We start from the raw sequence: 21,075 nt of genomic DNA, 5'->3' as shown, positions 1-21,075 counted from the left end.
GTTCCAAGTCAGGACGGTGAGTGGCTTGGAGGGGAACTTGCAGGGGCTGATATTCCTGGCTAGCGGCTGTCCTTGTTCTCCCAAGGGATACAGATTGCAGGAAAGTGCTGTTTGAGGAGCCTTGCTGAGTTGACATGGTGCATTTTGCTGCAGCCAATGTGGGTGAATCCCTCAACTTCAGTGCCAAGATTGAAGAAGTGCTGACAGGATCGGGGTGTTGCTGGCATGGCCTGCACTTAGTTGCAACCCCTCAATGCAGCATGGTGATTGGTCTCACAGGATCACTGCGTTTTATGATGGTTATCAATACTACAGCAGGCTGTGGGATCTGAGTCACCGAGTTGCACGCTGTCCAGAATATAAATGGCAGCTTTCCTTGCTTCAACAACTGCTTGGGCTCTGACAACAAGATGACACCTTCAGAGTTAGTGAAGTATTAGAAGAAGACTTGGTCATTTTTACTTGATTCTTTTTATTTGCAACATACATAAATATTGTGTAGTCTTTAACACCATCATATATATATTTAGACACGTATGCGTGTGCGCACGCACACACATTAAAGTTGATGTTGAATTAAAAACAGGCCCATATACAATAACACATGACAGCAGGTATCACTTCAATTGGATAGTTCATACTTCACACAGACAGACACACATGTTGAAGCACTTATTAAGGATTTACTCAACCACTTTACTGAAATAAACACATCTGTGAGTCTATTCTGCAACGTAACTGGTTCCGAATTAATGCTGTGCTTTGGCCTCTGAAAGCTTTCAACACGATTTCAGTTTGACGTTGGAAATGTTGAACCTTGGAATCTGCTTCTTTTGGGCTGGAACTCACAAATCAAACCCAAAGTGTAGGCTGTGTTTTGAAAGTAAAGCCGTCACAGTAAGTCTCTTGGTTAGGTCTGACAGCACATTCTGCTGTACTGTCCTCCTCTGGCAGTCCTGGCTTCCTGCACTTGACACCAAACTCACCTCTCTCTGGTTTGGACATCAGGAACTGCCATTGCAATAGTTAAGTGTGCATTATGGTCCACCTGCTCTCTGGACATTGCTGGTGACCAATAGCTGGTCTTAACTTTAAATCACTAATTGATTGAAGAGAGGAGACAATTTCATAACTAATCCTGAGGCCTGAGCGAACACTCATCCCTTTACACCATCTGGTGGAATTAAATTGATCATTCTGGAATTGCAGGCTGTTGATGCTTTCTTTTTGAAACCACTATCAACTGTTATTAAAAAATCCAGCTGGTGCATTCCTGTCCAATGATATCCTTGCTCCAGACCCACAATGTGGCTAACTTTCAACTGCCCACTGAAATGGGCCAAGCCTGTCACTCCGAGCAAAGCGAATTTGGGATGGGTCAGCAAGCCCACATCCCATATCAATTGGGGCTTCCTAAAAATGGAGTTTGTTTTGCCGGACCATTTTGATTTAAGCTGGTAGCTCATCGAGAAATTCACAAATCATTTGGGTGAGCTCACTGCAGCTTTGATTTTTTTTTTGGGTAAATTTACTTTTTGAAAGGAGATTGCACAAGTACGAGTTTCTGCCGATCAAAGTAACATAGAGCAAAAAGACATGAAGTGGAGGTTGTAGCATATTGCTGCCAGACTGAATAAAGCACAGGGAAACTGATCATGCTCATGATTCACTGGCTTCAGACATATCAGCAAAGACAGCAAGAGATTCATATCCAGGACCAGAGCAAAAGCTGCTCTGGTGGGTTTTTGTTTGGCCTACCTGGAGGAGGGAGTAACTTGGACTAGGTCACCACTCAGAGGTGTGAAATGCATTCAATGTCAGCAAGCCAGCGAGCTGGCTGCAGTCTCCAGCAACAGTGCACCAGGAAATGCCCAAACACAGCTCTGCACCTTCAGCAGAACACAGGCTGTATTGTTCACCACTGCTGTCCACGTTTCCTCTCAGAAATGAGAGATTACAAGGCACCTTGATGGGACAATCCCCAACTCCTGCAGAAAGCTCGCTCTCAATTTGTCATCTTGACTCCCCCAAACTACCATCCAGCACGTCATTCTCAATATCCTGAGCACACATTAGATTCTTGTGTTAAATTTGCAGCTGAATCATTTGAACCCAATTGAACCTGTCCAAGTGGGTGCAGTAAAACATCCTAAACAGGAATTGTGATGCGATAAGGAATGACGAGATCTCTTGCAATGCAGTGGCTGTGGCCCGACCTCTGAGGGAGGATGCCCAGATTCATTACCCCTAGCTCCAGAGCTATGTTAGATCTGAACGGGTTGATGAATATTATCTGCAACGACTGAATCATTATCAACCAAAAACCCAAAAGAAGCAGCATGTTGAACCTTTCAAAGATCAAAGAGACACAGCATTGACTCGGGTCTTCATGTTACACAAGAGTGCATGGAGTTCGTTCAAGGATTTAAAACACAACTCAAGAGTTTTCACAAAACTGCAATCAACACTGCCTTCCGAAATGTGAATTTTACTCAATTCCTGCAAGCCCCCTGACACCCACACCTTTGTCATTCCCAGGTTTTGCTTTTGAAGAAATTACCCTTCACCCCAAAATGTTCACAAAAGACCTGCCAGGTGTTCCCAGCTGCTGCTTTGATCCAACAGGTATCTCTCACAGTGCCTGGGTTGGAGTGGGAATGGGGAGGAGCAATCGCATTATTACAAGGTGTAGGGCCTTGTCTGCCAGCACTACAGGTTGTGATGAGGATGCTGGGGAGCTTCAGCTTGCTGTGCTGACAGACACCAACACATGTGGCCTGTCTCCTCACTCAATGCCTGGAGTACAGCCCTGTGTGACTGGGGCCTGCATTCCCCATTACAACCCAATCACAGCGAGAATCAGCAAAGAACTTCAAATGACTTACTTCAATGGCATTCTAGTGACAGGTCAGCTTTGGCACATGTTGACTTGCTCTCGCTCCATGCTGGTGCTGAGACCTGCAGGGTTTTCAGGACGGTGCTGTCTCTAAAGGGTTAATGTACGTTTGCACATCTGCAGTTCTCATTCTGGGCTGGCTAAGAAGATGTAATTATACGCTGCATCACCCATGCACATGGTACCAAACACAGCTTGAACTTAGTGCTGATGGTGATACTGCCTGTTTGAATCAAACAAGGACTTTGGTTCAATGGTGTGTGGATAGTCTTTTCAGACTCAAATTTGTATCAGTGCTTTTGTAACAGACCAAATCTAAACAGTGTAACAACGTTGTCCTTCCGCAAGCTTCAGCAAAAAAACAAACAGCATATTTCAGGATGTGATTATTTGTTTGTTTGTTGGTTGGTTTGGCGTTCCATCCAACTTCTTCCACACCAATTTCTGGAAAATTGGTTCCTCCGTCAATCTGCATCCAATGGCTCCCAGGCTTCCATGCTCAAACTAAATGTTGAACTTCAGAAACCTGTTTCTTACTGCAGACTTTCACCAACAAACATTCAACCAATCAGAAAAGTAAACTATAGAAAATTTCAGTGTGCAAACAAAGAGTCTCAAGGGGAAAACAAAACCCCATGCTAAACATACTTGGTGCCGCAGTGCGGAAACCGTGCTGACTGGAGTCACAGCAGGCTGAGCAGGAGCTAGTTACAAGTCAGACAAGAGAAAGGGATGGAGGGACAATCACTCCTGATAAGGGTTTCAAAGTTAACCAGTTGGCGCTGGCTACCATGTGTTTCAGAGAGACAACTTTCATCCCAGATTTGAGTTTATACACAAGAGAAGCTGCGAAACTCAGAACTTGTTCAGTCTCTCCTTCCTTCGTGCAGTGCAGCCAGTGGATGAACAAATTCCCTGGGCATTTGCTTCCCGCACTTGACCCTGTACAAGCAGGAGTTGGTTCTCATATTTGGCCATGAGGGAGGATTTCCCTTTTCCCTTGAGGGGGGGGTAGGGGGTTCTGTCACCTCGAGGATTGTTTCTTGATGACAGAAAATGTTGAAATAATAGACAGGCAGTTTACCAGACGGTGAGCTGGTGTGAGTCAGCAGATATGCAGAGAGCTGGCTCAGCTTGCCATTTGACATCAACACCATCCTTTTATCTTCCCAGTCAGAATTTCCATCTTGAGCAGAATGGCATTGAGAATCTTTCCCTGGTCAGGCAGCAAATGTATTTTCCGATAAAATCAGCACTACTAGCCAGTCCTATCAAAGTTGAAACTTCCCTAAACTGGTACATCATTCTGGGGTGCTGTCAAAACCAAGCCACGACTGTGCATACCACAGCCTGAGTAATTAAGTGGCAACCATGCAGCTACTAGGTATATTGGGGGCCTTGTGAAAATGGTTTCAAGATCATTGCATAATGTACTTTGACCTTGTCTGCCTCTCAGTTCCCAAAGTTAATGCTGCGAGTTCCTGCTGAGGGAAATTCACCAGCTCAATCAGTGCTTTCCAGTCAGATGCAGACAAGTTGGCCCTGTGTCTTTAACCAACGACCTCTCGTCAACCGTTCACAAAACATGTCTCTCCTGTTGGCCCCACCTGCTGTAATTTATTCCACTTGCCAGCAGTAACACTCTCCAGTGAGCCAAGCTGTTATAAAGATCATCTTCCCCCACTTCTATCCCTCACATGAGTGAAACTGAGCAACATCACCCAGACCGAAGCAACTCTGACCTCCTTTTAACCTGTCCTATTCCTTCAGTCCACCAGCTAACTAACCCCTCTTTACCAGTGCCTGATCGCTGATGCTGAAGTACTGATCTAAGCTGCAGCATGCTCTCTGATAATCCAAGATAGCTGAAGCCAATAATATGTAACACCCTCCTGCAAGCACACCTGGTCTTTCACCAAATTCACCACTTCAAAACCAAAAGCAGCTAGCGAGCAAAGGCTGGAAAAGGTCAGTACAACAATTACTTGAAACGTGGCTGTCTCCCCTGACCAGACACTAAGCATCGCGTGTGAAGCTGTACACACTGAGAATGCATGGTAGGTGGGGCTCAGAAGTGGACCGGACCTGCTGTACACTACAGTAGGTAACACAGCAGCTGGGCACTGCTTCTGGCTGGCTATGAGCTGGTCGAATGCGGTGAAATGACGGGCTTTGGGAGTCAGGGACAGGAAGTTGGGCAGCAGGAGGTGTAGGAGTATGACTTGGGGTCTTGACAGAAGGACGACTATCACGGTCTCCTTGGACCCTTCACCATCTTCTCTGGGTAAGGCAAGGGGAGGATGCTGGAAACAGCAGGGTGAGCCAACTTCCAAACCTGCCCCAGTCACCAGCTGATCAGTGACACATGCAGAAATCCCAATTCTTGTTCACTGAATCTATTCTGCCCTGTCTACTTTATTCAAACAGAGAGAGCAGGGAATCCGGATTGTAGGCTGTGCTGTACCAGTTAGAATTCAGCTTGTTGAGGGGTCCTGACCCCCATCTAGCATTGCTGTCTGGACACTGGGCTGGGGGAAAGTGCTCCATCTGCATCAGACACCATCTAGGCTTATATGTGAAGGATGGCCTCCAGGCTGTTCTTGGAAGCTCCCCAGGGAAGGATTCATTGACAGAAGTGATGGAAACTACTGCACAGCGACTTCTCCTTGCAACAGCATGTGGGTCAGTGCTGAGGTCAGATAACAACAAAATACTGCTCGTGATCACACCTTCCTTTTCAGACGGACAGAGGATGGATCTTTGTGTATGAAGGTAATGTTTGACATTACTCATCTCTGAGGACACTGCCATCTGTGGAGCTATTTTTCTTGATGAGACTACGCGGTTTGTGAAAATTTCCAAAGAAACGGACAGCAGTTTTAGCCATGGGTCAACAAGAAAGTTTGGCTCAATCCAACAAGTTCAAGAATGTGAGGGGTATAACATGGTACCCCAGGAACTCTGTCCCTCAGGTAACAGGTACTCCGACACCTCACTACTGACAAGTGCCTGCTGCTCCACTCTCTTTCTCTTTTTCAACCTCCACTTGTTTCTCCATGCCTCCCATCTATCTAAAGGAACACAGCCAGTGCAAAGCACGATTCTCAAAGCTCTCTCAGTTGCCTGGAGAAGCCCTACAAATGCAAACATAAAACTTGAATGTGGGTTTTTTTTTCTCAAAATGACACAGCCGGTGTTACACCAAATTTCTACATCTAATCCACCCTAAGAGTACATTCTGGCTAAAGAGCAAGTAACCGCGGAAAGTCAGTGAGACCTTGAACACAAGATTCCCCAAGTGGTGCACAGTCGGCTAGGATTGGTATACTATTGAGTCCAGATCCATCCTTTTTGCACAGTTTCTGATTCAGCCTCAGAACTCCTCACTTGCTTTGCATTGCAAACAGCAATGGTGCATCTTTGTTTTTGAAAAAAGCATTTTGTGCGTGTGTGTGGGTGTGTCTGTTAATCACAGGCTCAGCACATCAGTGGCAGAACAGCTGATGGGCTGAGACTCCATCATTAAACTCGTGCGTACTTTAGTGATCATTGCATCGACCAGAATGTGAAGCTTTTGTGTCGGAAGGAATCTGAACCTCAAGATTACGTACGAAAATCGCTGGTTGGATATGAGATTGGACACACACTGTGTTTTGAGAGCAAGTTCAGAGGCTGGATTCATTCCTCAGGCTGGTGCACCAGAACGGGTCAGCTCTACGCTCCATTCTGCAGGACACCTTTCTGGATCAGGTTGGCCTTCAGGCTCTTGAAGATCTGGAGCTGTTGGTCAACGCGGAGAGCCAGCAGCTGCTGCAGCAATTTGCTCGGATTCGGGCCCCTAAGGACCAAGCAGAGACATTTCAATACAGACCCCCTTCCCCCACTCTAGAAAACCAAGTGCCAGAGATTTTAGCTCTCCTCATCCCGCACAAACATACCAGCTGCTTCCTGTTCAAGGGATACACATTGGTGCAAACTCATTCCTGTTTCTTGGAAATGGCGCAGTGGGATGTTCATTGTGCACCTCAAACAGCAGATGGAGAGGGCTTCACAACCGAGAGAGCACCAGTCTATGCTGAGACAGCTCAACCCTCTGGACTGATGCATGGATCCATGATCATATCATTCATAGTCTGGTGGCTGTCTTTGACTGGCATAGACTCGATGGGCTGAATGGCCCTTTTCTATGCTGTACACACCTCTGTAACTCCAAGGTGAAAGCACAAGCAAGAGTGGTTCCACGACAGTAACTTGCAAAGGGAACGTACATGGCTGCGGGCTCAAACCATACACTTCCCTCCTGTCCGCTCTAACGGGCAAGGCTCATTGTCAGGAGTGGGGGACTGTTACATTATCCAGGTAATGTGTGCAGTCCACTAACAACAGATTGCATTTAGGTAGCATCCTTGTGCCAGGGGAATCTGCCAAGGCATTTGACGTCAAGGGACCATGAGAGATTTGGACAGGAGGGTGCATCCTAAAGGAGAGGAAACCATTGCAGGGTTGGAGGGTGAGGGGGGATGGATGTTCTGGGGAGGGAATGCTCAAGACTTGGACAGAGGGCACAGCCTCAGTCAAAGGGACAAAGTTGAAAAGGCCAGTGCTGGAGGAAGTAGTTTCCTAAACTGCGGCCAGGCTGCAGGAAGTCGAGAAATGAAGACACTTCCTTCCTGAACGCTGTGTCATGACCCACTTTGAGTGCTGGCAGGTCAGGGTTCACTCTCCTAGCACACTGCCTTCACTCTGTACATCCGGCATGTTCCCTTAGAGGGTTGGGAGCGTGTGGCAATCCCTGCTGACGGGGCAGGATCCTTCAGCACATTTCAGGCTGAGACAGACAGAGAGGTTCAGAAGTGGATGTCAGTAATATTGGGTCAGCCATGATCCTACTGAATGCTGGGGCAGGTTCAATGGGCTGAATGGACTACTCCTATTCCTATTTCTTATGGTCCTGTGTCAGTTTGGGTGCTGGGCTGTTCAAGGTACTATGTAAATGCAGCTTATGTGGAGATTTTGCCTTGAAGTGGCTGGGTAACTGAGGAAAGGTGATGCCCTGCTCCAGTGAGTGCTTGGTGTTATGCTGAGGGGATACCACTCATTCTTACCTGATAAAGCTGGCAATGTAGACATTCACAAAGGTGGCCATTAGATACTGGCAATCAAACCGATCCATGATCCCACCGTGACCCGGTATGGTATCAGCAAAGTCCTGGGAAAAGAAGCAGCCACGCGAATCATACCAATCCCATCTTTCAGACATGAAGTCACATCAAAAGTCTCCATCTCCTATATTTTAAAGATTGACCTCCTTCTAAACATGGATCCACCTGTTCAGCAATTGCTCAGAGAGTAGTCAGTTTCTGAGTAAACCCTGAGTGTCTTCTCAGGAGATGTACGGACAGGCTCACCTTCCTGCAGACTGACCAAATGGATTGGCTCCTTCGAGTTTTGGAGAATACAGTGAGCCGCAGCAAGACACAGGGTTGCTGCCACATAGTGGGGAGCTGGAATACACTGGGCCATGGTGACAAATTGGCTTGCTGCCATATACTGGGCCATTGCTCTACACTGGTGCATTGGCAAACACTGCGTCACAGCAATATAGTGGGGTCACCGCCGTCAACTGGCCTGCTGTCTTACACTGGGCCACTGGGAGGCAGTGCTGGGGAACCATTGACAGAGTCTCTCCGGAAATCTCTTGGTTCCCCCATCCCCAATGAAAGGGAGAGAATTCATAGGGCAGCGTTAGCATCCATCTCATGGGAAGATGCTGTCAGTGTCCAGGTAAACACACTTAAGGTTAATACTCAGACATGGAGCTTTAGGAGCTGCACAGCTCCTTATTCAATACCAATGCATCCTCAGGGGCCACTTTCCTGTCTGATCCTCATTGACCTCTATCCCCTCTGTGTCTGAACATTAAACTAGGCTGATCAAGAACTGTAGTACTCCCCAAGCCTGAGCAAAGACACTTCTCCTTATATCAGCTGTGTACATGGGCACCGTATCCAGAGAATGGAATGGTCACCCCCATCACCCACTGCCTGCTCCCAGAGCCTCCAGCCAGGTGAAAGCAAGCATCTGTCTTTGTCAGCTCCTGGAAGATATGGATGTATTGTGACCAGATCACCTCTGGTGTTCTTCAGAATCCCAGCCGCTTTCTCAGCGTGGCTCCAGGGTCATTTCAAAACCTGGCAGTGCACGTTCACTTGGGAGGGAGTCGCTCAGAGGGTTTAGGAAGCAGGGTATGGGACCAAGTTAGCCTGCTCTTGTGTGGAGACACTCCAGACACAAACAGGCTAACAACTTCAGCATGAGGTTGCAATGATCTGTATGTTTGCTTGTGTGCTGGATGGTTTGATCACTTTCCCTCTCAGTGTGCTGGCCCGCTCCCAAACATTGCAGCATCTCTCTCTCTCTCTGCCAGAAACCCTGGCCAGGGAAGGAAGCATTAGAAATACCTTGATTTTGAATGCTCTCTTGAAGCCGCTGGCAAAGAATCCTCCAAAGGGGCTGATGAGAGAAGCGAAGGTGGAAAGGGCGATGCTGTGAATCTGGAATGGATAGAGCCGGATACTCTCCTGCAGCCATGGAAGAAGAAGCAGAAATCAGCTCACTGTTTTTTTGGTAGTTGGAAAATTCGAGCTTTGAGGGGCTGTGTCTGGCCCTGATCTTCAGCCACACACATTCAGCCTGTTCCATTTTGCCCTTTCAGTGCTCTGACTGCCCAGCCCGTCTACAGCAAAAACAAAAACAGCTCTCAAACCTTTACTCGCGAGAGGTTGCTGATGACATACCGAGCCTAAAATGGTCTGGGCCAGACAGGGGATGCTGTAATCCTGCAGCTGGAATAGTTCTGATGGCTCACAGTCCACGGTGAAACTGTTGGCATCATTGTTGAACTCAAATGGACAGACAAAGTACTTGTACCCCGACATCACGTAGGAGAGCTGCAAAATACAAACACAACCCAGACTGAGAACAGACACTTTCCAAGAGTGCTGGCTGTACTCGATGCTGCCAAGTGCTGTCCCAGCTTGTGACACAACCCCGTTTATGCCCCAAGCCTGCACCTCTACTCTCTGTAACCCTGCAACCACTGCTCTTGGTCATGTGATTGCAAGCTGTGACAGAGCTGGCCGGTGGTCCACTACACTGTGCGGCCAACCCAGAAAAGGCTCCTCACAATCACGGCAGTGATGGACTGTGTGAGGCCATTCAGCCCACGATGCCCGTGCGGCTCGTACAGGAGCTAACCAATGGGCTCCTCTCCCGCAGATGTTTTCATGCATTAGGCCAAAAGCCTTTGGATAGTTCCTACTGAATTGGGCCTCTGTTGTCTTTTCAGACATCACTGAGATTCTCTCCATTCCCTCTGACTCTCCGGCCATAGGTTTGCTGCGATTGGCCCTAGTTTCTCCGATTTATCCCAGCAAATTCCTTGCTTCACTTGAATCTGTTCAAGCTCCAGTGAATGATTTCTCTCTGCTCGGAATGACCCCCAGCTTCAGCAGTATCTCCCACTCCAGCTGCAATTGTAGTGAATTCCCTCGTTCTAACCCTTTCCTGGTCCTCTTCCCAAGCACCCAGCTCTCCCTCTCACACAAAGCAAACTGCCTCTTGCACAGCACGTGACTCCTGTCCAGGCCTCGCAAAATCAAAGGTGGAAATTCAGGGAAGAAACCACCTTCTTCGCAACTTCCAAAACCTATTTGAGTTCGTTCTGGCATCTAACACGTTGTTTCTGCTGACCACCGGGTTTAAGGAAGACCATTCCTGGTTTTAAAAACAGGAGCAGCTGAAAGAGTCACAGTTGTGTAGAGAAATGATGGTGGCTCCATGCTTTTTGGTCTGACTCTGTACAAGCCAGTGTTTTACTGAATTCTCACCACAAGACCAAACAGAACGGTGGAAAAGAATCCTCCGATAAATCCTTCCCAGGTCTTCTTCGGGGACAACTGTAAAAACACAGATATGAAAGACATTCAGATCTTTTTTGCGACGTCAGAGCATTGTAAAGGTTGCTGTCAGTCCTATTGTTTTGGGATTGTTCTTTAAAATTTCACTGTCTAACCATGATTTGGAGATGCCGGTGTTGGACTGGGGTGTACAAAGGTAAAAATCACCCAACGCCAGGTTACAGTCCAACAGGTTTAATTGGAAGCACACTAGCTCCTTCATCAGGTGGCTGTGGGACAGAATCATAGGACACTGAATTTATAGCAAAAGATCACAGTGTCATGCAATAGAAATGATATATTGATATATGATATACCGATGTACATTGGGACCTTTTGCTATAAATTCAGCACTCTGAAAGTTAGTGCTTCCAAATAAACCTGTTGGACTATCATCTGGAGTTGGGTGATTTTTAACGGTTTTACCAGAAACTGCTTTGCAACATAAAGTTCAACTTGAACTCAAGGCTGTGGGCCATATGTGGGAAAGTGGTGCTTGTAAGGGGAGGGTATGACTTGATGGGCCAAAGGGCCTTGTTTTGACTGAATGACTCTCTGAAGTGACTGCCACAAAACCCAAGGTGATCCTAATGTGTAATTGACTGGTTAGGGACAAGGCTGTTTCCTCTGTCTCCCTCCACACCCACTTCGGTCTTGATCTGAGCCAGGCTGAACCTGAATTCAATGGAGAAGGAGTACAGAACTCAAGACACATTCCACCTTCTGGAACCCCCTCTGATTCCCTATTGAACAGGATCCAATGGCTCTTCCATACCCCAGAGTCCTTTTTCAGAGGGACTATTGATATGCTTCCCAGTATTAGGCTTGAAATTGGCTGGGAGCAATTTCAATTTCGGTCCCACACTTGTAGCTCTGTAATCCATTCCATGATGATCTCCCAGACTTCAGGCTGGTCTCTCAGCCACCTCACCTCAACACAGAAAGAATTCAGGTGCTTCTAACTTCTCTCCGCTAAGTCCTGCCAGCACAGCTGCCCGACATGACACAGCACCTACCTTCAGTCAGATAATCCCAAGCACCATATCCTGATATTCCTTTGTCCCACGCATCAGGAGCAGGAAGAGGCCATTTCACTCCTGGTCCTGCTCCACCACTAACGGCTGATCAGACTGCCACCTCAAATCTATTTTCCTGCCTATCCCGTTCACCCTCCGTGCATCACAAGAATTGATTCATTCTTGCCTTGAAAACAGTCCAGGATTCTGCTCCTAGTACCTTGTTGTTGAGAGAGTCCCAAAGCCTTTCAATCCTCTCAGGATTGTATTCCACACCGCCTGTTTTTAAGTGGGCGATCCCTGATCGTTAAACAATGACCCTTCATGTCCTCACTGTCCCTTATAGCTTCCCCTGAAACATTGTGTCTCAACCACTGTGTGAAATGGTGAGTCTCTCAAGGGCGATCAGCTCTGTCCACTCTCCTGAGTTTATTCAGTTTGATTTCTGGAGAGAGGGAATCGGAGCTTTCTGTCTTAAGTTGCGATGTGGCTTTCACCTCCGTACGCTTTATACTCAGCCTGGCTGCGTTTTGTGTTTTGTTCACCTCCATGTTCTGCCTTTAGTTACACTGATCTGGAAAGCCTTGCACTTTGTTGGATCCCACCTCAGGGTTCCCATTTGTTAACCTGTTGTGAAGAATTTATATTCTCGGCTGACACAGCAAGAAAGCACTATCCCTTTTGCATCTGCAATTGAATTTGAATTCACTAAGTCTGGAATTAAGAGTCTCCCAATAACCAGGAATCCATTGTTGGTTGGTGGGAAAAACCCATCTGGTTCACTTTTCGGGAAGGAAACTGCCATCCTTCCCTGGTCTGGCCCACATGTGACTCCAGACTCACAGCCAATGTGGTTGACTCTGAACTGCCCTCTGGCTAACTGGGAAATGCTGGTCTAGCCAGTGGTGCCCCATCCCATGAATGCATCAAAAAGACTTATCCATCTCCAATTTTGATCAAGCGACAGTGGAATCACAGAATTATAGAATCCCGACAGCATGAAAGCAGGCCATTCAGCCCATCACATCCGTGCTGACCCTCTGAAGAACATCTGACCGAGAGCTGCTCCCTACCTGTCCCTGGAACCCCACATTTCAGTGCATCAGTGGGTGAAAGTATGTCACAGCCCAGACATGTATACCACTGGGATGACAAACTGAAGTGGAAGTTGGACTGTTATATAACTGGGAGAAAGTGAGGACTGCAGATGCTGGAGACTAGAGTTGAAAAATGTGGTGCTGGAAAAACACAGCAGGCCAGGCAGCATCCGAGGAGCAGGAGAATCGATGTTTCGGGCATAAGCCCTTCTTCAGGAATGAGGCTGGTGTGCCGGGGGGCTGAGATAAAGGGTATGTGGGAGGGAATTTGGGGGAGGGGTGCTGGGAATACGATAGGTGGAAGGAGGGGAGGGTGAGGATGATAGGCCGGAGAGGGGGTGTGGGCAAAGAGGTCAGGAAGAAGATTGCAGGTCAAGAAGGCAGTGCTGAATCCGGGGGTTGGTACTGAGATAAGGTGGGGGGAGGGGAAATGAGGAAGCTGGAGAAATCTGCATTCATCCCGTGTGGTTGGAGGGTTCCCAGGCGGAAGATGAGGTGCTCTTCCTCCAGGCGTCGTGTGGTCAGGGTCTGGCGATGGAGGAGTCCAAGGACCTGCATGTCCTTGGTGGAGTGGGAGGGGGAGTTAAAGTGTTCAGCCACAGGGCGGTTGGGTTGGTTGGTCCGGGTGTCCCAAAGGTGTTCTCTGAAACGTTCCGCAAGTAGGCGGCCTGTCTCCCCAATATAGAGGAGGCCACACCGGGTGCAACGGATGCAGTAAATGATGTGTGTGGAGGTGCAGGTGAATTTGCGATGGGGCAGACTGGGAGGGTTCTGCAACTTGCAGTGAAAGTGCTGGATATTTTTGAGGTGCTGCTTTTTGAAGCAGCGAGTGGGAGAATTTGGCGTTCAGCACATTCTGCCTGACGACAAGCCCTCCGATGGGTGGATGAAGCTGTAAGGGTCAGGGAAAGCACAGAGGGAAATAACCTACAGCCTACAAACAGGAAGCATCCATCTCCCTCTTCACCCCCTTCCCCCCAACCTCCTGTTGACCCAATCTCTGCAGCACAAAAGCTAAAAGACTTCAAACAAGAAATGACTGAGGTCCACCTGATTACTGCTGGATCTAAGAGTGACCAGCAGCCGATAGCAAACAGGATGTCATCATCAGTGCTAAAAACAAATCAAAGACTGTCAGAGACTATTTCACCCATGGGGATGAAATATAGATTTTTGATATACATTTTGTTTCTCCTATCTGTATTCCTTTCCCATCCACAGTACCTGGGTCAAACTCTCTGTCTTCATTGTGTGTGTGTGTGTGTGTGTGTATTTGGGATGTTTGAAGGGATATCATCAAAGTTGCCTGATAGGATTTCTCATGTCCTTTCTTTGCTCTGCCATTTGTCAGGGTCAAGTGTAAAAGTCCAGCTATTTTCTGTCCAGTGATGAGACCCGTTGTGGACGCAGGTCCTGAGTGCCCGTCTGTCAGGTGAACCAGTCACCGGGATGGTTTAACGTGGGTACTTGCCCATTTGGAATTGCTTGTGGAACACGTTAGCACAATAATCAGCACCCTTTGCCCAGTTCCACAGTAACATGTGTGACTTCCACACTGGGTTCAAAGGTCAACATTGAGTGCACGTGGGAGAGGGGAACTTCTGAGCGCCTTTCCCTGTCGTCTCAGCAGCAAGTCCAACCAGCTGCAAGGGAGGAAGTGCAGTCTGAAGCTGCCTTGACCCCACACTTTGTCTCCACTTCCACCCACGGTAAACAGCAGACAGAGCTCACCAGGTCAGTACAAACTGGGACTGACTGAGATTGCTGCTTCTCTGGGGTGGGATTGATTTTAATCTCTGCAACATGAGGTCATGTGTGTTTATCTAGTCACTGACCTTGATGAGGGGAGTTCGACCAAAGAAGAATCCAAACATGTAGGCCATGATATCATTGCAAATCACACAAGAAATTGGAACAATGAACCTGAGAAACAAAACAGAGGGAGCAACGATCAAACAGCATGCGCCAGACAAAGTAAGAGACCACTCAGAAATCCGCAACCTTTAAACTACAGAGGAACCTCAATTACCTAAAGGACACAGGCAGGGAGTATTCCATTCAGATAATTGAATGCCAGATAACATAGTCAGCCAAGCATTGGGACTTTAACATTTTGTTCAGATAATCCAAAATTCAGTGAATCAAATGCCAGACAACATAGTTAGCCAAGTATCGGGACCTTGCGATCTTGTTCAGAGAATCTGAAATTGGGTGAATTGAGTGCGTGATAATCGGGGTTCCTCTGTACATGGAATCCTAGTCACATGAAGCCAGGGACAGCAGCAGCTGGGAAGTGTATTCTCAATGTGACAGCACTCTGTGAAGGTGGGTCCCTGGCTGTTCATGTATAACCTGCAGGTACCCAGGACTACGTTACTCAGCAAGGTATTCACACATATGGGTTGGGCTTGCCAGGGAACTATCTAAAGTTAACAGCTCAAATGACCCAAATTGATTCAAGTTCAGGATGCACAGTAAGACAGAACCAGGGCTGATTTGGAGGCATGGTATTTGTATAAGAACCTGCCGAGTGGGACAGGGTTAGACCAACTTTCTGTCTCTGAGGCTTGAGAGATGCTCCATTTGTTCTTCAGCATCGAGTCACTGGAATGTTCTCTGGGTGTTGGGAAGAGACATGCTTGAACATAACGATCTGACTCAACCTTGGAAAGCCATTTTGGCATCAAATGGGAACATTGTCCCAACTTTATGACCTTGCCTTGAAACAGGGATCTCTGTGAGATCCAGTTCCCAAGGATGAGAACCCATGAGTCTCGTGTCACTGTATAAGGGGATGCCTGATCTAACATCTCACAGAGGTAGACGCAAGGGGCAGCCCTCAGTCACTGAAACACTCAGCTCAGCCTCAACAACTGCAGCTTTCTCCTGAATGCTGACGGGCACATCCCAGAGCTGGAGAAAGCTGCTGTCAACACACCCTCTGGCAGGGCAAGGTCAGACTGGCTGAAAAGACAAATACAAAACTGGCCCAAGTTTTGTACAGCCCTGCGTGATGGAAGCAAGCACTGGGCTGTCACTTACCAAATCATTCCGTCAAAGAGGTTGTGGATGATCAGGTGAGACTGGGTAACTACAATCAGCAAGGTCACATGGGTCCATCCAAACTGGAAAGGAAGAAAGAACACAAAAATGGAAACACTCAGGATCCACACACCAGAGTGCCAACACATCTATCCAAGGGAATCGAGACCATTGAGGACTGAGCAGAACTGGGCTTTCCATGGTTTACACATGTCTATTCAGCAGTGGACAACAGGTATCACACAGTAGGCAGCAAAGAGAGTGAGATCAACCAGACACCCAGCCAGCACCCAACAGTGAAGGCACTGCCATCTCCTTCCTTCCCTCCCTCCCTCCCTCCCTCCATCCCTCTCACGTTCGGCTGCAGCAGGAAGAACACAATACAGTGAGCTGGCTCTCCTCCCCATCGTTCCCTAACCCCCACAGAACTTTGCAGTTCTGCCTCAGCTTCAGGTGTGTCCAAGGTGCTGACCAAAACAAACCCAGTCAGTGGATTGGGATGGTGGCCCAGGAGCGAGAGCAAGTGGCACTGTAAATGCAGAGTGGGTGTCCCTGTGAACATCAGGGCTTGACATACCATGTAGAACTGCAGTCTGTAATGTTTCTTCACCAGGCTCAGGACAAACATGCAGAATCCTACAAACAAAACAACAAAGTCACTGTCTGTCAAAAACACAACATACGAAAGACCACAACCGATCAGGCAGCATCCAGGGAGAGAAAACAAGCTCACGTTTCCAATCAGGGTGACTCTTGACAGCTTGGATAAATGCCACGGAAAAGACTGTGTTCTGATAATGGATCTCCACGTATAACATGAAGTGGAACTTGTATGTCCTTTCTCCCTGAGAGCCTGACACCATACTGTCTGACCTGGCTTGTTCACAGCACTGTTCAAGGACTTGCTGTACAACTGCAGCCCACATTGGTAAGCTCTTGTCAATTTGAACTTCCAGTTCAATAGCTGAACATATTTCTCTGCCTCTGCGTTTGGCTGTATTTACAAAATGTTGACAACACCAAGTCTGGTGAGTGACACAGACATGAATTTCTCTAATTCTCTGAATCTAACAGCTTGTCCACAGTGGGCATTTCCTTCCTGTCACACTGACTCAATGCCTGTCTGATACATTATTTGACTTTTCATTTGTAAAATATTGAAGAGTCTAACCCGCCAAATCCCATGAGCTCAGTCAGACAGAAAGAGTGCTGGCATTTGACACAGAGTTCACCGCTGACTGAGGGAGTATGTGTTATTATTTTCACAGATCGTGTCAGGTCCACTGGGACAACTCAGCAACAGTACCTGCCAGGTAAAGAGCAAATGAGATGAAGCGATGGTATTTGCTCAAGATCCGCAAGGGCTCCTCTCTCTGAACCAGGGCGAAAAACGTATCTGTTACTGTCTCCCCATAGAAGAAGTAGTTAGCACACAGCAAGAAATACCTTCGAGAGAAAACAGGGTCAGACATTTTATCTCAAAACTCTGCAAGCAGGGTAAATCAAACACTTCCAGTTCAGGAAGGTATTAGCTTGTGTGAACCATTAGGGGCCTCTCCTTCAATAACCTGTGTTTGCCTCTGGTCTGTGAAAGTTGCAATCTTACCATGTTTAGACATTGCTCACAATAGGTCCCTCTGCTCCACACCAGCCCACTCCAAAGTCCCATTTCTGTCACCTCCTAAACTCCTCCAGCTTTAAGAGTTCTGTGCTCCTACAGTTCTGGTATTTAGTGCACCCCCCATCACCTCACCATTTCCATCTCAGTCAGTGGTTGCTGTATCTTTGGCCACCTCAGTCCCCAGCTCAGGACTTCACTCCTTAAAGCCTCCCCACCTGTGTGTCTGTCTGTCTCTCTCTCTCTCTTTCATTCTGTGTCCTGATTTTAACCATTCCTTGGAGCCTACCCCTTCAGTATTGTTTTTTACCACCTGTCCCAATACCACCACATGAAGCTCAAAGTGAAATACTGGAAAGTAACACTTTGGGACTTAATTATTCAAATATAAGCTGCTATCACCACTTACTCAGAAACAACATTTGGAGCATGGTAATTGACTAGGATCAGAAACCATATGTTGAGGAGCACAGAGTCTTGACGACTACCTCACGTAATATGCCTTCTGTGGGTCCCTCCATGTCCTTGTCAACACAAGGTTAATTCTTTTAAAAGTTTGCAATGCAAAGTGGATGCAGTTTAGCAGCTGACAGCTCTGACTGATCCAATCTCATCTTCAACACAATCCCCGAGCTGTGCAGAGGACCATAGGAACACCAGATCATAACTCACTCATAACTCGGCTTTAAACACTCAATGGCACATCCGCGGTTGCACTGGGCTCAGACTATGACTTGCTTCAGTTTTCAGGCTGAGGGGCTCTTGATTTGAGTTTGCGTTTGCTGAGATTGCAGTGTTTGCCTTGTGGGTGGCTGTGGTGTAGCGAGACTCTCATGTTCGGGGGAGGGACTGTGTTCAGGAGAAACGCAAAGACATGCCAAAACAACAGTGAGAATATTCGTCTTCTATTCAGACGAGCACATTAAATGTAGAATGATGAAACTTTGTTTTCGCCAATGAGACTCTCTTATGGCTGTTTTTGACATTAACAAAGAATAGATGACATGGTGGAAAGTGCTCCCACTCACATGGGGTGATATCTGAATTTGTTTCAGATTTGAGAGGACTGGGAAGCAGTGATATTTCAATTCCACTGCCATGATCCTATGGATGAGTGTGCTCCTGCTTATTATCTGTGCCAGAGGTGAATTTTGTATTACAGGCCAAACTGTACACATGAAACGGTATGTCAGCTTTCTCCTAACAACGAGTGACACAGTTGGAGAGGCAAGAGAGGGTGGTATTCTGATTTAAAACAAACCCCAGACATTGACACAGGATTTCTCCCAATGCCCGGGCATGATTCACTCAGCCTTTGTCCCTTCAGCTGTGCCCGTCAATGTGCTCACCAGCTCAGAGTCCGGAACCATGGCAGATGGTAGGAATGATAGACGTTGTAGCCGATGAGGATAATCTCATGAAAGCATTTGATCTGCACACAGAGAACCTAGGAAAATGAAAGAAGAACAATACACTGTGACCTGGACTTCACCATCGAAGTTAGATTCAAGGCCATAAGCAGCAGTTCCCTTGTGGTTGCATTGTAAATTCATCACTCCTGAACAATGGGGGACTATTTTACACGGGGTTGAAAGCTCAGTGAGGGGAGCTAGCAGATGAAGAAGGACTAATCTTCAGATCACAAATTTCCAGACACCTTCAATCCCTCTGTCAATGCTCTTGAGTCTGAGAGGTCAAGTTGTGGGACAATTTGTGATTGCAGATTATTGGGCACAAAGGATTGCTCACTGAAATCTGGTTCGAAAGCTGGAAAATGTCGCTGTGAGATAATTACGCTGAAGCTCAAGATCAGATCAAATCCTTCCTGCTGCCATGGGCTTGGACTTTAAAAATACATACCCTCCATCTACAGCAAACAACCTGCCTGTAACTCAGTGATTGTTCAAAATATCATTTCCACTCACATTTTATTAAAGTTTTAAATATGTTTGATCAGTCTTTATTGAACTCTAAGTACCATATTCACTGATTATTTCAGCATATGTAATGTTCTAACATTTTAATGTTTACAGTTTTTCCCTGTCAGTAGGGCTTGTTTCAAAAAATAATGGTTTTATTGATGAAAACATGACTGTGTGACAGTATCGTCTTCAACTGGGAAGATTAGATTTTGTCAAAGTACTTTTGAATAGAAGGTCTTCACAGTATAAGTTTGTGTGTGTGTTATACACACTTTCAGTCCACTCCTAACCGTCCCCAGTTTAACTATCAATGTAAAAATCCAGTGGTGAATGAAACTATCTGAGCATGTTTAAACATCTCTGTTCTGATACCATTATCATCTCTGGGTTGGCGAGAGACGGAATCAGTCCCCATTCCTTGCCCCAGACACCATTCACTGAGTGACGATTTGGTGTATGGGCACCTGTTTATGCAGTCAGTCAGAGCACTCCCCCTCCTACCCCCAATACTGGCTGAGTGACCTCATGCCTGTTTCCCAGGTAGGAGTAGGTTGTTGGTTCAAGGCGCACACCTCTGATTTCAGCACATAATGTCCTCTGACATTTCACCTGAGTGCTGCAGCATTGCTGGCTGGAGGTGCTGTCGGTCACTCAGTGAATCCTTGAATCTCTCCGAATATCCCAAGGCAATATTTGAAGAAAGCTCTCCCTCACATCCAGTTCTGAATTCATTCCCTTGAAAGCACATCAGCAGATCACCGATCTCACTGCTGTTTGGGCTGGGATTTTGCTGTGTTCAAACACATGCAGATGCAAAGTGCATGTAAATCCGTAACAACAGAGACTCGACGTTCAAAGGGGCAGCATGCTGGCTCAGTGGTTAGCACTGCTGCCTCACAGCACCAGGGACCCTGGTTCGATTCCAGCCTTGGGTGACTGTCTGTGTGGAGTTTCCTCCGGGTGCCCCGGTTTCCTCCCACAGTCCAAAGATGTGCAGGTTTGGTGAATTGGCCATGCTAAATTGTCCATAGTGTTTAGGGATGTGGAGGTGAGGTGCAGTCAGGGGTAAAGATAGGATAGGGGAATGGGTCTGGGTGGGTAACTCTTTGGAGGGTCGGTGTGGACTTGTTGGGCCGAAGGGCCTGTTTCCACACTGTAGGGATTGTAGGATTTCTATGAAAAGCAGCTCAGTGACTCAGCATGTCATCCTAAAAGATGTTCTGGCAATGTCAATCCCTTTTTTAAGTTGCAGTGGAGGAAGGGGTGTGAGACAGCAAATATCAATTAACACACGAGAGTTCCACAATCATTATTTCTCTGGGGGGAAGGGAGACTTCCTGCATATATGGGTACACTGGCACTTGACTCGAGCTAAACAGAAAATAAATGCTAAATAATGCAAAGGCTGGAGTTCTTAAATCCAAACAAAGTGTTGCAGAAACTCCCCAGATCTGCTGGGAGAGAGTGTGAGTTAACCTTTCTGAGTCCAATGACTCTTGTATGGAAGACGAGTTGACAGACACAGG

The 21,075-nt window shown here is 47.1% G+C and overlaps 1 protein-coding gene across 1 annotated transcript in view; it reads right to left on the bottom strand.

Moving 5' to 3' along the window:
• Positions 1-452: 452 nt before the first annotated feature.
• Positions 453-21,075, bottom strand: part of cds2 (CDP-diacylglycerol synthase (phosphatidate cytidylyltransferase) 2) — a 35,361-nt gene continuing 14,738 nt past the window's right edge. The window contains exons 4-13 of the mRNA XM_087984443.1: positions 18,977-19,074; positions 17,316-17,455; positions 16,587-16,645; positions 16,010-16,092; positions 14,803-14,890; positions 10,786-10,854; positions 9,694-9,846; positions 9,358-9,477; positions 8,002-8,105; positions 453-6,734 (exon numbers count right to left, since the gene is read on the bottom strand). Coding sequence (XP_087840569.1) covers positions 6,611-6,734; positions 8,002-8,105; positions 9,358-9,477; positions 9,694-9,846; positions 10,786-10,854; positions 14,803-14,890; positions 16,010-16,092; positions 16,587-16,645; positions 17,316-17,455; positions 18,977-19,074 — 1,038 coding nt within the window. The 3' untranslated portion in view covers positions 453-6,610. The remainder of the gene's footprint in view (positions 6,735-8,001; positions 8,106-9,357; positions 9,478-9,693; positions 9,847-10,785; positions 10,855-14,802; positions 14,891-16,009; positions 16,093-16,586; positions 16,646-17,315; positions 17,456-18,976; positions 19,075-21,075) is intronic.

The sequence above is a fragment of the Chiloscyllium plagiosum genome, unplaced genomic scaffold (assembly GCF_037043375.1).
Source record: "Chiloscyllium plagiosum isolate Xiang-an unplaced genomic scaffold, Cpla_swu_hap1 HiC_scaffold_48, whole genome shotgun sequence".
NCBI classification, from domain to species: domain Eukaryota; kingdom Metazoa; phylum Chordata; class Chondrichthyes; order Orectolobiformes; family Hemiscylliidae; genus Chiloscyllium; species Chiloscyllium plagiosum.
The sequence above is the reverse complement of the archived record's forward strand: the minus strand, read 5'-3'. Positions and strand labels throughout refer to the sequence as shown.